The 15894-nt window shown below is 45.7% G+C and overlaps 1 protein-coding gene across 4 annotated transcripts in view; it reads right to left on the reverse strand.

The window, feature by feature from the left end:
- The window catches only part of INPP5A (inositol polyphosphate-5-phosphatase A), a 193120-nt gene that overhangs the window by 142407 nt on the left and 34819 nt on the right, over positions 1–15894 (reverse strand). For all 4 annotated transcript variants that reach the window (XM_039553867.1, XM_039553866.1, XM_039553870.1 and 1 more), the window contains exon 2: positions 4527–4568. In XM_039553867.1, the coding sequence (XP_039409801.1) occupies positions 4527–4568 (42 nt within the window). The remainder of the gene's footprint in view (positions 1–4526; positions 4569–15894) is intronic.

A 15894-nucleotide genomic window follows, 5' to 3' on the forward strand; every position in this document is an offset into this window, starting at 1 on the left:
GAGAAGGCAATGCAGGCACAGGGGCAAGGGCACCAGTGTTAGACCTCAATCCAAGCAAAGCAGAAGAGGAGCTTGAGCCTTGATCTCATGTAAACAGGATTGCTTAAAAAAAATAGCAAAATATGGGCTTTAGCCTCCTTGTGAGCTGTGAAATACATACAAGTCAATTTAGCATGTGTGGTCCCAAAGCACTCCAAGTATTTTCAATTTCTCTAAGTCTGAAGAAGAGAAAAAGAGGCTCCTCCTGGGGACCAGGCACCCAGAACGCTGCAGCACTCAGCTGCACATGGCCAGCAGCCCAGGCTTGCATCCCTTACCCTTGTCACAGGCCATGGATTCAAACCAACCAACAAACAGCCCAGACAGCCCCCCACCCGAGGAAAAGCACCCTCTGAAAAAGGGCCGGGACCTCAGCTTGGAAGGGCTGCAATGGAGTCTTTTCACCACCTCTAGTTAAAAAAACAGCATCAAGTCGACTAAAATAATTAAACAACCTTTGAGTGGCTGGGTGGGGTTTTGTTGTGTTTTGGGATATTTTTTGTTTGGTTGGTTTGGGCCTTTTTTGTTTGTTTTTCTTCCTTCTCTCCAAATGGTAACACATGAAGTTCCCACGCAGTTATACCAAGATGACCTTTAGCTATTAGGTAAACTTTTAACTTCTGTATTACTACAAATAAAGGCTCAAAATACTCTCAAACACATCAGGCAACATGGAAAATTGCATTAGGGGAAAAAACACTCTGGCTCCAACTTTGCATCCAGAATGACCGTGTACCATGAATGCGACACAGAAAGATTGTTACTAAAATCAGTGAAGATTTTCAGTAGCTCCAGCTCCTGAACAACTCCTGCCCCAAACATGAGGCCCAGTGCAGATGGAGAAAGGGCAAGGGATGGAGAAGGAGGGAGTGAAAAGGAAGAAGAGCCTTAAGTAAATAAGTAAGTCAATACAAGTCCTCTCTTTGTGCTCCTACACTCCTCCCTTGCAAACAGTTTCCTTTCATGTTCTTGGAACTTCTTATTCCCCCATATTTTTTCCTGTGCACTGACATGAAGGCTGCAAACCAGGGCCTGATTCACTTTGCACAAGTGGGACAAAATCCCCATGTGCATATTCTGTGAATATTCTCATTTGCACGGCAGCTAGTTCACCAAATCATCCCACTGCTTGTTAAGCACTAGCACCTAGATCATCAATCATCCCATTTCTTGGTAAGAACCCAAGTCTTCCCTATCACACACTAAACACTCCAAAACACTGTTCTCAGGCTGTTTCCACTCTCCCCCAACATTCACTTTCCCTCCTTGTTTCCAATGTAGGTTTTTGGAGTAAGAGAATTTTTACTGGAAAGAGGGCTAGAGTCCAAATTGGATGGCAAGATACTGGAACAGGTTGCCCAGAGAAGCAGTGGCTGCTCCATCCCTGGAAATGTTCAAGGGCAGGTTGGAGGGGGCTTGAAGCAACCTGGTCTAGCCAAAGGTGTCCCTGCCCATGGCAGGGTAGGTTGGGACTAGATGATCTTTAAGGTCCAACCCTTAACATTCTATGATTCTATGAAATACCCGGGATTGAGTCCAGCTGAACTGCTTCATTTTGTTTCACTCTTCCTTGGGGAAAAAGCAGCAACTAACAGTGACCTGGTAAAAGACTACCACATATTTGATAGTTAAACAAATTTTAAACTACCCAGTCAGCTGTCACCCAAATGCAGGCTCCACTTTTATAGGACCAGAGGTGGATGAATCCAAGAAAACCAGATCAGACAGGACACCACCTCTGAGCTTTATCCACTGTACTGTTACACAGCACAGTGTCAGTGTGCTGCTCTCTGGGCTATGCTGGGAGCTGCTGCTAAAACCAGCCTGGAAAGGGTCTTTGAAGTAATCTTTTTCCCATTTGTATTTCTTGGAGAAACTGTTTCATTTACCAGCAACAGATCTTCCATACTTTTCATGTTAATGATGTAGGATATTTGCAGATCAAGGTTAGAAGTTTTAAAAATTTAGCATGTGACACTTGAATGTTATTTCAGCCCTCTGTATGCTCCCACATCCTCAGAAATGCAATGCATACTGCATATAAGTTAATGGTAATAGATAAGTGACTTTACCATGACAGCAAATTTACCCATGACGCAAATAAATCAATAAATCAATAAATAAGCAAATAAAATCCCTTATTTTAATTTACTGGAACTTATAAACAAGTCCACAAAATGCTCTTTAACATCAGTTCGAAGACATTACAAGTTTAATTTCTAGAAACATTTTAAACTTCGGTAATGGTGCTTCCTTTCCTGTGGAGAACATTTTGACTGCTTACACAAGGACCTCATCCTCAGAAGTTATGCAAACTGCCCTGACACAACTGCATATGCAAATTGAATTCCTCAGAAGAATGGAAAAAACTGCCGTCTGCGGTTTATCTGGTTTCAAGTTTACAAAGAGGCATGAAGAGTCATTTTCCAGTGCTGCTGCTGAACCTCAGTTCACAGAGGTTTTGCACAGAGAATTAAACACAATAATCCCTCTGAGGCTGTACATTTGCTGGGTCGCTCTGAAGCCTGAGCCAGGATGGTGCTAAGTGACTTTTGGTAACTACATGTTTGTCTCTTCCCTAAGGAGCTTTTGACCAAGTTTTGTTCCACTTCCTACTGCGTTGGAGAGTGTGGTGTGAGCAGCCAGCCCACTGCAGAGACCCAGAGGGGAAGCAGGATAAGGCCAGCAGCAGCCATGCACAACACTGCTAACTTTGTCCTTTGTCTATTTTTCCTTTCTTTTTCTTTTTAAAATACAGTTCTCAGATTGCAGGGACAGAGGGCAGAGCTATGGAGACTGAGAGGGAACAGAACAGAACCCCCAACAGCTGAGGGATGGGCTTGGGTCTGCCCCAGTAACACTTTCCCTGGTCTGGACCCTGCACTAGACTGGCCTCATGGAGCATTAATGAGTCATTTTATTCCTCTTTGGAACTCTGTATGCACAGTACTTACTGGACCAAAGACAGACCACATCCAGTCACATGTCACTGGTCCCTGCCCTAAGATACCAGTAGCTTGTTCTTTTCCCCTCCTCTTCCTGTTCTCCACAAACTGTTCAGAAGCATTTCCGCAGTGCTCATGCCACTTCAGTAAACAAATGAACATGGAAGGAGTCTCCTTGATAAAGATACGTAAATAAGTCATGTGATGGTGAACAACATGCAGCCATATTAAAAAAAAAAAAAAATAAAAGGAGTTCTGTCTGTTTATTTGTATTTCCTGCATAGGAAGAGTTTCTCCTGAAGCTGTGGAGGGCTGGAATCAGAACTAGCTGAGACGTTTGCACAGCGCAAGCATCATGTACATACAGCAGTGATCGACCAAGATGGACGGAGAAAAAGAAACAGATGAATCTGAAGTTGGCAGACACTGCAGAATGTAAGACTGTTTACTGCACCTTGGATTTTTGCAAATCTGTTACATTTGCCAGTAAACGTGAATTGCAGTATTTTACATCAATGCAATACAGGTCACAGGCTGCACCGGTAACCTAAGAACGTAAAGACTCATGGGACACTTTCCATTACAAAAAGCAAACGATGAAATACTGCTGATCATATTTTCTGCACACAGTTTCACTTCAGAATTTGAACAGCACAGTTTTGTTGTTTAACTATTTTTCTGTAAGAGATGTAGAACTGGATAAAGGAATCCTGTGGCCCTTCAGTACCAGGTGCCACTTTTCCATGGCCAGGTCAGCCAGGGCTTGGAACAACCCGGTCTAGTGAAAGGTGTCCCTGCCCCTAGCAGGGTGTGGAAGTAGATGGTCTTTAAGGTCCCTTCCAATGCAAACCATTGTGGGACTCTGTGAATCTCAAGACTCCCTCAGTTCTGTCAGCAGTGACACCAGCTCTCACGCTGCCTCCCAGGGATGACACCTCTATGTCCCAGCAGTGTTAATTTCCTGTTGCTTATTGCTGTATTTCTGCATGAAGTCTGCAAGTTCAACAAGTCTCTACTACAATAACACAATGTGTGAGAGGGGCTTTTATACTTTAAAAAAATCCTCACAGCAGAAGGTTACAGCACATTCTATAACATGGGTTCAGTGTCAATATTTTCACACTACCAAACAAGAAAATTGTTAAGAAAGAGACGACACAGGACTGATTTATTGCAAACCAATGCCCAAAATTGTCATATTTCAATTTTAAGGTAAACTGGACTTCCCAACAGATTTTTTTTTTTTTAATACTCAAATATGTATCTTACTCAGTAGACTTAAAAGACCATTTCATGCCAAACTAAAGTCAATTTTATAAAACCTCAACTTATTTTTCAGGCAGAGGATTGTCTATAAGAACCAATTGTGCTTATATGCTGAATTTTTATGATTACTCAGAAATCCAGAAAGAGACATATTTTTCAGGGCTGTTTTTTACCATAAAATAGTGATTTCACTTCACAAAGCAAAAGATCCTGACATTACTAATTAGACCAATAAACAAAGATGCACAGAATTCTGTGAGAAAAGCTTTACCTTACCTGATAAAATTCCCGAAGCCAATTCTTCTGTAAATTTTCTGGCTGAAAAACAAAAGGCTAAAATTAATTAAGAGTAAGAGTAATCTATTTTTACAACAATATCATGATACTATTGCTTTCCTCAGTGCATTCGAGAAGGGAACTTTTTCACAATTAAAGTAAAAAGTACAAACACGAGGATGTTCCTCCATAATGCCACTGGACAGACCTCACCCTTTCATTCCCGAGTCCCCTCTGATTCTCACCAAAAAGGTGCATTTTGTATATGGCTGCACAGCATTTGTACCCACACATGTTTATCAGGCAATGACACGTTGAACTATGTCCCGTTAGAAGGGCACATTCATCACCTGGGGATCAGAAACTTCACCAACCTGCCCACACCCAGCTCCCACCACCTGAGCTTCAAGTGACCCAGATTTACTTCAAACAAGTTGGTTCAGAGGAATGACAGTGCTTTTGGGGATGCTCCAACCCATCTGACCTCCTGCCAAGGACAAACTGGGAGAAGCATTTCCAGATTGCTACAGAAGTTATGAAAACTGAAGCAGCAAGACTGCAGTAAGTGCAAAGTTCTGTCCTTTCAGCAACAGATCCCAGCCTAGACACGATCACAGAGGGAGAGAATGGATTTATTGAGCTTTATGTTCAATAACAAGGCTTCTGGATAATTTTTGCATCCTAGGGGGGAATAACAACACAAATTAGACTTCCTTCTCAGAGCAGTGGCAGGAACATCCAGTGTTGGTGGGAGGCAGCAGAACATACCAAACTGAAAACCAGAGAGACACCTCATCCCTTACAAACTGCTCTGACACCAACTGCCCATAGGCAAACACATAGGCACAAAACGTCTGTTCTGCTCTATTCTCCCATCAAGGGTGTTGCTTTCAAATAGCTGGATACAACTTTGAACTTTATACCTTCTGATTGTTGCAGGAAGGTTTGCCCATGGGTAGCTATAACCATTTGTAAGGCTGTAACAGTCACCCAGTTCTGCGAGCCTGAAGTGTCTGCAAGAGTTTGTGAAAGCTGAGGCACCATGATCGTCCTGTACTATCTGTCACCTCCCTTTTGCTATTCACTCCTTAATAATTCCAGAATTGAGACCTCATTGGTCAAGAAGGTGAAATTTCCTTTCCTTAGGAACAATTATTTTTCTGAGCAATGCCCCTTACCCACATTCCCCATCAAAGACCCTGCTCTGGGTGCAGGGCTTGAACCCTGGCCCAAGCTCAGGGACAGCTTAAATTAATACATATGGAGAGCAAAACATGCTTTTCTCCCATCTGTGCCCTTCCCCTGGGCCAGCTGGCACAGCTCAGCTGCCAGCACAGATAAACCCTGTGGCCACTGGGCAGGCAATACAATAGACCCACGAGAAATGTCCGCCACAAACTGCTTGTTTAGCAGCTTAACTCTTCTTCCACTTGTCCTGAATGCAGTGAGACAACCCACTGAGGAGCAGTAAAGGCTGTTGCTTTTGTAACAGCAGTAACAAGAAGAAACCAAGCAAAGCAGGAGCTGCAGTGATTTCGAGCTGACTTCAGGCTCAAGTTAGGTAGGAGGGCACAGGATTTAGTGATGGGGTTTTTTTTAATCACTCTACAAAATAGGTATGACCTGGGAACAAACTTTGTATATGGTATATGTAGGATCTAACTCAAAAGATTCAAACCATCAAGAAAACAGGACCTTGGGGATCATGACACTTCCCATTAGAGCTCGGCGTAGGGGCCCAGCACAAGTCTGGCAGTACTGGGCACTGACATTGAAACCAAAGTGTGGCCTCAGCCAGCAATAGGCAATTCAGTGTTAAATAAAAAACAACCCACGCACTCCTCACTCCTTTTCATTTTATTTCTGACAGTCACAAGATGTTCTGGGGATCTCTTGAGTTTTAGGAATAACCTAACATTGACATAAATGGTTCAGAGAGGAAAGTCAAGGACACACTTGCTTCTTTTGCCTCCACTGCCCAGCTGGAGATGAGACGAGCATCACTGTTGACTGAGGGAACCTGAGAATTGTTTGGGTTTGATGAGACCTCCAAGATCATCGATTCCAGCTGTTCCCCCAGCACTGCAAACCCACATCCCCAATTGCCACATCCACATGGCTCTTAAATCCCTCCAGGGATGGGAACTCCACCACTGCCCCGGCTGGACAGTCCTTTTGGAGATGGAATTTACCCTACTATTCAAGCTAAACCTCCTATTTGCAACTTGAGGCCGTTTCCTCTTGTTCTGTCACTTGTTACTTGGGAGAAGACATCAACCCTCATGTGGATCCACCTTCCTGCCAGGGAGCTGTAGAGAATGAGAAGGTCCCTCAGAGCCTCATTATATGAGATCCTTGCACGACAAGAGACTATAAATGGAGCACCCCTCTATCCACCCCCACCTCCCACTGGAGGAGATACAAATACATATAGAAAACCCAGAGCTCCCTAAACAATTCAAGATCTCAAACCTACATGAAACAAACCCATAGCAGCTACCATTTAAAGGCAGACCAGGAATGGATTTTCAGTGTGAGCTACAAGTAACAATAAAATCAAAGCTACCAATAGCACTCCTGCTGCCACATTCTGTTGTTATGGTCTCTGCCAGCTCCTAGATTTCTGCAGACAGGAGTAGCCTGCAAATAGGTTCTCATGGGAGAAAGTGCTCTGACATTTGGGTTTTATTTGTTTGTTTTTAAAAAAGGCTTTATCATCTTTTTATTTTTAACCCTAGCAGTCACTACCTGGGAGCCACAGCAGATGTCCCCTGTGGAGCTGCTGTGCACTGTGCTCAGGTGCACCGAGAACTTCTGCTTGGGAAGAACAGTCACCATCCCACCAATGGCCTGGACAGCCCACACCTGACTCCTGTGAGACCCATCAAGCTAATTAACAGTGAGAGCAAAGGCTCTGGGCAAAGTGATTTATGAAAATAATTCCAGAACCAAGCCAGGTACAACGAGATGAAGCAAGTCACCAAAAGATGTAGGACCCTCCCCATTTCCTTATTTTCTCTTCATCCAAACTACACAACAAAAATAGCACAGCGGTACGGTCAGGAGTGCTCACAGGGGCAGGGATGTTGGAGAGAGGTGTGAGGCTGAGGGCCTGGGGGCAGCTGCGGAGTCAGGCCCCTTCCCCGTCAGGACTGAGGGGCACTGCCCTGTGTCCTGTCCTGCCCCCAAGGTGACAGCATGGAGACACAGTGCCAAACACAGGCTGCAGCTCCAAGCAGCTGAATTTGAACAAGTTAATTCCATGAGGGGCTGTTAACTGCGCTGTCGCGGGTGAGAAGGGAGAGGTCGACTGATCATCACGGCTCAGAACGGATTCCCTGACACACAGACAGCAAGTGGCAAAAGCCCAATGAAATAACACAAAGAGCTGCTGAACAAGGCTCTCACATGCAGATTCATTCCTTCTGGGATCCCATAGACACAGGAAGTTTTGAAGAGGTCATGACAGAAACAAAAACTGGAGCAGGAGAAGCGGTACTGGAAGATGCCCATTAAGTTCTTCTGTATCCAGGAGAGAAGGTGCTAAGGAGGTCTCTGGGGCTGCCAACACGGACTCGCCCTGCCCTGGCCCCTGTGATCCTGTGGCTGCTGTGACTGGCCCTCAGCTGCCCACCCACAGCTCGGGCTGCCACCTCACTGCCCAGAGGGACCCACCCGCCTGCAGGAAGGGCCCTGCTGGCTCCCACTGCTGCACCCTCCTCCAGCACTCCCTCCTATGGCACAACCACATCCTTTCTTTCCATTTTTACCACTCTGTGGTACAGTTCCGTAACTTAGCCCTCTGCCTCAGACTCCTCTCCAGCCACCTCACATAAATGGAACTATTTGAAGTTTTGAAGGACTGGAGATAACAATCAAGTAGAAAGATAAATTATCTTCCTCTTATTTTCTGTCTAAAAATAGGCACATTATATTTCATGTCTCTCATAGACTTTGGCCTTCTTCCTATCCTTTCTCTCCACACTCTGTCCTTCATTAAATTATCTCATTCTTTTTGTAACATAATGGAAATTACTCTTTTCCCTGTCCTCTTTGATGCTAAATCCTTTAATACCCATTCACCGATGAACCAATTTCTCCCCCCTCACTAATCCAAACCCCACTTTATCAGTCTCTTTCTTTCTGGCTATCCCCACCTCCAGCTCTGCTCCAGCTAGTTAAATCCAGTCCTTCTCCTCTGCCCACAGGGCAGCTTCAGCTCGTGCTCTCAGGGGATCCACCAAATAGCAAGCAGGAGAGGCAAAAGAAAGCAAAACACTTACAGACATTAACACTTTGTTTGGAGTACCTAGAACTATAGAATGGTTTGGGTTGGAAGGGACCCTAAAGATCATCCAGTTCCACCCCCTGCCACAGGCTGGGACACCTTCCACCAGACCAGGTTGCCTCAAGTGCTGTCCACCCTTGGACACTGCCAGGGATGGGGCAGCCACAGCTTATCTGGGCAGCCTGTGCCAGGGTCTCACCATGCTCACAGGGAAGACCTTTCCAACATCCCATCTCACCCTACCCTCTGGCAGTGGGAAGCCATTCCCACTTGTCCTGTCTCTCCAGGCCCTTGTCCAAAGTCCCTCTCCAGCTCTCTTGTTGCTGAAAGGAGCCGTAAGGTCTCCCCAGAGCCTTCTCTGCTCCAGGTGTCTCTCCCAAGTGCCCAATGCTCTTTTTTCCCCACCTTCCTCCCTTGCCCTTGCAACTCAGAGCCCCAGATTGCTCTGCCCTGTGCCCATCCTCCTGCCTGCAAACACCAAGTCTGGTCAGCATGGATTCCTCAGGGTTATTTACCCACTTCAAGCACAGGCTGCTCCTCAAACACACACCAAACTCTGCCATTCTTCAGGCTGAGCTCAGCAAACACCCCAGTGTGCTTGGAGGACCACGGCTCTGGTTTCATCCTACCCTTCAGGCACACATTTTGACTCCACAGAGCTACAAATAGAAACCCTTCTCAAAAGAAACTCTTCCCCTCAAACAAGCACAACTTCCAGACAGCAACACCACGTGGGATCCATATTAAAAAACCAGGACATGCGTTCCGCATGCGCTGCTCCCTTCAATTAAAAGCAGTTTTGACCTTTTCCTGGAATTCCAAATCCCAGTAAAACGATCTCTTTTCATTACGAGTTTCCACTTGAAGTCTATTTATGTCACACTGGTCACTGTAATGGTCAGGCTTATAAGAAAAACCAGTCAGCTTGTGAACACATGGACACCACATGAGCTGGTAATAGCCTGAAAACAAGTGGCTTTTCAAATCGATCATACAAGTAGTCTCTCTTCTCCCCAGTGTTTCTATTTCATACAAAATTATACTCAGCAGCCAACAGGAAAGCTTTAAGCTTGTTGCAAAAATATACGCAGATGGGGAAGGAGTCTTTTCAAAAAAAATGAGAGAGAGAATATATATTTAGACAGGGTAAGGAGCCTTTCATTCAAAAGGAAAAAGAGAAAAGAACTAAATGAAACTAATTTAACAGCCTGGAAAATTTCTTTGCAGCTTTGTTCAGAGGGAAATAGAAGAAAGACGATGAATTATAGAAAGCAGGTTCTATTTTGTGAAGTTTATTTTTAGCAAAGAATAGGCTCATTTTTTAAGCTAAAACGAAAAGAATCTTGATTTGCTTTGTGAAAACTAAGCTCCAAAACGAATCAGAGGACAACTGGCCACTTGGATTCTGCACACCGTCTGAACAGACAAGGAACAAACAACCTCAATTTTTACATGCCTGATTGAAACAGCCCCAAGAGCCCAACACAGGCTGAGGGATCACTGGAACCCTGTGTGAGCTCCGAAAGTCTCCTGGCATCCCACAGCACCACCCAGGCCCTGCTGCAGTCAGACTCTTAGGGTGCAGTTCCACGCAGGACCCAGAGCCTTTTCATCTTTACCTTCAAGACACATAAAGAAAAATATGAAATACAGGCTATTTTTCCCTGCCTTTACTATACTTGGTTTTCTACTTATTTAATGAAAAGCAAAACTTTTGATCAAGTTCTGTTTGACCAGAAACAGGCTTACTCAAAAACTTCTTTTGAGTCCATCAACATGACTGACCATCACACTTGTTTCAACAGAATTATTTACATTAAGATTTTTTGATCAATATTTTTTATCTGTTATTTGTCTTTGTAAGTTTACTGGCATCCTTTAGACATTTGTATTCAAAGATCCACTGGGTTTAATTTTTATTTTCAAATAGACTTGTAAGCACCCCTGTTGCTATGCTCTGTTGAACTACACAGATGATGAACCCCCCCATAAGCTGGCTGCTATTAATGTGGTGTTTTGTACCAACTTTACACTCTTAATTGACAAACAAAAATATTACAATCTGCACGTTCTGTTCGCATTATGAGTTCACAACATTTCAAAGCCAATGTAGACAAACCAACCAGGACCAAACAGGAAATCTAGAATTATGAGTTCAAAAAAAATATCTAAGGAAAAGTGCAGATTCTTCAAAGTCCAAACTTTTACTTAAACACTGTGTCTTTATTCCATGCATTTGCACAAACAACTTACAAACGCAACTGTGGTGTCCCTTAGTTCAGCATTTCTGAAAGCCCACAGCTTTCCCAAGGAGCAGCAGAAAGAGAAGAGTCCCATCCTGGTGCCGTTACACCCCGTGACAGTCACCAGGATCAAGGAACAGGTGCAGTGGAGAAGAAACACAACACAATCTCATTAACGCAGACTGAAGGACAGGGGGTTGGGCACACGCGTCTGTCACTGAGCAGTTTAAGGCCATTTTACTCCCAGGCAGAGCAAAGCAGTGCCTCGTGCGACGCCGAACCAGGAGGAACAAAACGGAGGAACAAAAGCCAGAAGGTAGCGCTGGGTAAAGCGGCGCCTGACGGGAGAGGATGAGGAAGGTCCTGCTGCCCATGACACTGTGACACGGGACAGCGGCTGCCCGAACAGGAGGAGCAAAGACAGTCGGTGCCCGAGGGAGCGGGACTGGCGTGCCCGCAGGCAAAGCCTTTGCCCCTCCCGGGAGGGTGGCAGCGCTCAAGGGCAGGGGTACATCAGCCAGGACACACTGCGGACGCGCTGCCCCGCGGGACAGAGCCGGGCCGGCCCCAGGCTCGCTGCTGCTGTGAAAGGACCGGAGTCCCGGTGCTCTCCCATCTGACCTGCACTGCTCACGGCCCGGGAGCTACTGGAAACACAGTAAACCCTAGCTGTTGACCTTTTCGGCTGATCTCCTTTCCTGCGAGTGGCTCTAAATCAAGACACAATACACGGTGGGAATACAAAGAGAAACCGAAGCAGTGCCGGCTTCCTGTGCGGTAACGCGGAGAACACGGGCGGCAGCTCCGCCGGGAGCCGGGCCGGGGGACGGCTGCGGCGGGGCCGCCCGGCTCCAGCAGAAACAGCGGCGAAAAGGGCCTGAGCTCCCTGCCAAAACACATCACAAGCTGAGAGAAAGACACTCAGCATCTGCTGCCTGTTCTTAGGGCTCTGTGTTTCAGAATAACGGAAGCTGTCTATGAGCTGGTGTCTGCGTACACAGGAGAAACCAGCGCCTCTTGAAACAACCAAAACCACCTGTCCCCAGACTGTAAGAGACACCAAGAGATAGCCCTGCCCAGCCAGGGATGCTGAATTCTGAACACAGCAGCCCTCTCTTAAGCATAGGAAATGCAGCCTAAAACAGTAACAACAAACAGTGACATGTTTATTAGCTCCTCTGGCCACATCTGAGGGAAACATGAGGAATAATGTAACCGAAGCAAGGGAGAGGAAGCAAGTCCCTACCGCCTCGAAAGATCTGGATGCAAAGACAAACATGTATGTGCATGTGTGTGTAACATATATATGTTATAGTTCATACCACCACCATAATTAGCCGCACCTCAAACAACACAGGACAGGGGAGGGGAAAAGAGTCACCTATTTTTAACTTCTACACAGTAATGGTAGCATGTGCTGTCAGGACTCCAATCTGGACAAGATCTTTCAAACCCTCGAGAACCTCACTGACCAATCTTACATGTTATAAGACTCTAAAACAACCAAAGAATCACACAGATGCCCCCAAAAGCAAGGCTGGGAGCAGGCAGCTTACGAGCAGCAGCTGAAACAAGCCCTAGTTCAGCAGCTTCAGCAGATGAGGCTGATGGCATAATAGTGCTTAAAGCCACCAAAACTCTGCTAGCCCCAAGAAGCCCTTGCCGAGGAGCCTCGGAGCAGCCCCTGGATAGGACAGAGGCCCAGCACAAGCACTGAACCCATGTAAAACAAACCTCCTCTGGGCAAGGAAGTGAAAAAATGAGTTAGAACAACAAATGCTTTTTAATAAAGAACATCTGTCAGTAAAAGCATCCCCAATTTAGTTTAATTTGGGGGCTGGAGTGTAGAGAGTCTCCTGCAACCTTGTGCCCAGTGGGTGCAAGTGGCAGGAGAGGGTGACCTGAGGGTACCAGGAGGGTGACCAGCAGCTCCCTGCAGGCAGGGCAAGACAGAGAGGAGGGAACACCACAAACACGCTGCTTGTTTAACAGGATCATGAATTTTCTTTCCTGCCCCAAAGAGCAGCTCTGTCTCAGGTTCTCAATGTGGATATTCAGGAGGCCCACCTAAACTGTGGAGACAAAGGAACAAGGTCCACTCAAGAATAGCCCTCAAAGAAAATAGGAAAGGAAAAAATATAAACAGAAAAGTACTCATTACCAATGGAAAAAGTGAAGTACACATGACAAACTTGAAATTGGTCACCTAATTCAGCATAAACAATGTTTGCATCTAACACATGATGATTCAGGGCAGTGACTAAAAGCAATCTGCCATTCATAAGAACAACGAAATCTCAGGAAGTTCATCAATCACATACAATACCCAAGTTTGTAACACAGTATTTTTAACACCCAAGTAGAAAGATCAAAACTGCACTCCAAGTACCTTGTGGCTATGAAGCTTTAGAGCCAGCACCAGGTATGGCACATGGCAGGAGCTCAGCAGGACACCGCCACAGCCCTTCTGCAGGGGTTAACCATCAGTGCCACGCACAGCCCTAAAAAGAATTTATACAAAATCATGGAGTCATGGAATGGTTTGGGTTGGAGAGGACTTTAAAGCTCATCTTCTTCCACACCCTTGCTATGGGAAGGGACACCAAAGGTGCTCCAAGCTTTGTCCAACCTGGCCTTCAACACTTCCAGGGATGGAAGTGCTATTACTTATCAAGACTCCAGTTCTGCGACTCATTCCTAAGACATTTATGCCCATTTCCTCAGTGGCAGAGCTGCAGGACAGGCCTGAGCTGCAGCACAGGCCTGGGAACTCTACAGAAGACTGGGCTCAAAGGGACCAGTGTCCAGCTGTGCCAGCGCTGTTCCCCAGGACACCTTTCACTGAGCATCTCAATCAGCAGCTGGCATGCAGAAAGGAAGCACGGCAGTGCAGTGGGCTGCCTTTTCTTCACAGAGGGGCAGCCAGTAGCCCTGGGGAGGTGGAGGTGGCTGGGACGTGCCCCATCCAGGCCCCCTGGGCACAGCTGAGCCTGTTACAAGTGCTGACTGCCAAGCACTGGGAAACTCATTCCTAGTCACCAAGGGGAGTAGGAGGGAAAATGCCTCACACTGCTCCAGACCCTCACTTTTCATGTGTGCCTTAACTGGCAGAGACTGGTAATTAGCCAACACAGCCTAATAATTGATAAAACTCTATTTTTATAGAATACGAGCTACTTGATAATCTGTAAGATAGCTCCATCCACAGAGGTGGATCCTCTTTTCTCTGCTGTATCATTTATGTCAAATGATGTCTTAAATGGGCAAATAATGTCTTAAATGGTGATCCCAGAGTCCCTCTAGTCATGGACTGAAAAGAAGGCAAACAAAAAACAGAAAAAGAAGAGCAAACATTTCCTCTTTTCCTTCATAATGCCACACTATCCATGTATGCAGAGGAATGAAGCCAAGTAAGGCAGTTGACTTGGGAACAGTGCACGTGTAGGTGTATCAGCACACAGACGTTCACAGAGGGAGACCTTTGAGCCCCTTCCAGTACCTAAAGGGGCTCCAAGAGAGCTGGAGAGGGACTGTGGACAAGGCCCTGGAGTGACAGGAATGGCTTCCACTGCCAGAGGGCAGGGTTAGATGGGATATTTAGGAGAAATTCTTCCCTGGGAGGGTGGGCAGGCCCTGGCACAGGGTGCCCAGAGCAGCTGGGGCTGCCCCTGGATCCCTGGAAGTGTCCAAGGCCAGGCTGGACATTGGGGCTTGGAGCAGCCTGGGACAGTGGGAGGTGTCCCTGCCATGGCAGATGGGTGGAATGAAATTATCTTTAAGGTCCATTCCAACCCAATCCATCTGTGATTCTACAATATTCCAAACGAAGTATTAATATCTGTCCTTTCCTTTCTCGGCTAATCCAGCATCACAGAACAAAAGAAAAATACTTCTCTCAGCACTAATGGAGCTCAGCTTTCAATTATAACATTCCCACAGAACAGTTAATTGAAGATACACATTTTTAGTAGAGTTTACATAACAGGTAATTTTCTTAAACATTACACTAAATTATACTGAGATGGAGCAACAAGAGCTCCAGACTTTCAGAATTCCTGGTGTAGAAAATAATTCAGTAGATCTGATGGCAACGTGATCAGGCTTACACAGGTCTAACATACAGGCAGACACACCCTTAAAACATGAAGTTAAACTGTGTTTAACCACCATGTTTTCCGCAGGTATGTAGCACACAGACACTGTTTATCTTCTGGCACACGGTGAGCTCAGCCTGTCCCTGGGCACACAACACAACAGGAGCCAGGGCAGAGCCCCTACAGGCTGATCCCTCTCCACAGCCCCCACACAGGATAAACCCAGACAGGCACAAGCACAGGGCGGTTACTACTGCTGAGTAATGATTTACAAGTAACTGCAAAGACTGGAATTAGAGAAGTCCAGAATCTTGAATCTCCTGACCCCAGTGAACTGCCCATGTGCTTCAAATTTAACTTCTATTACTGACATCTTACTGAAAGCTTAAAAGCTCCTGGATATTTGAATAACCAGAATGTTAAGAGCATTAACAAGAGTTAATCCAACACTACACAAACTATAATTGTTAGCAAATAGCAAGATTAACCACATTAATACACTCAGGTTTTCCATTGCTTTGTATCCTGATTTTGGAACGACACAGGGAAAACGGAAAGAGTTTAAATCAAATAAATCTGCTCTTGCATGTGGATAAATAAAATAGATCTCTGGCAACATTCACACTCACAACCACCACTGTGGTCTGTCCTGTGTATTTGTGGGGCTTCTTTCTGCATTTGTGTGAAGTGAAACCTTTAAAACTCCCCCAGGTTGAACGGGGGGTACCTACAACTGTTCTTTT

Source organism: Corvus cornix, chromosome 6 (assembly GCF_000738735.6).
Source record: "Corvus cornix cornix isolate S_Up_H32 chromosome 6, ASM73873v5, whole genome shotgun sequence".
NCBI classification, from domain to species: domain Eukaryota; kingdom Metazoa; phylum Chordata; class Aves; order Passeriformes; family Corvidae; genus Corvus; species Corvus cornix.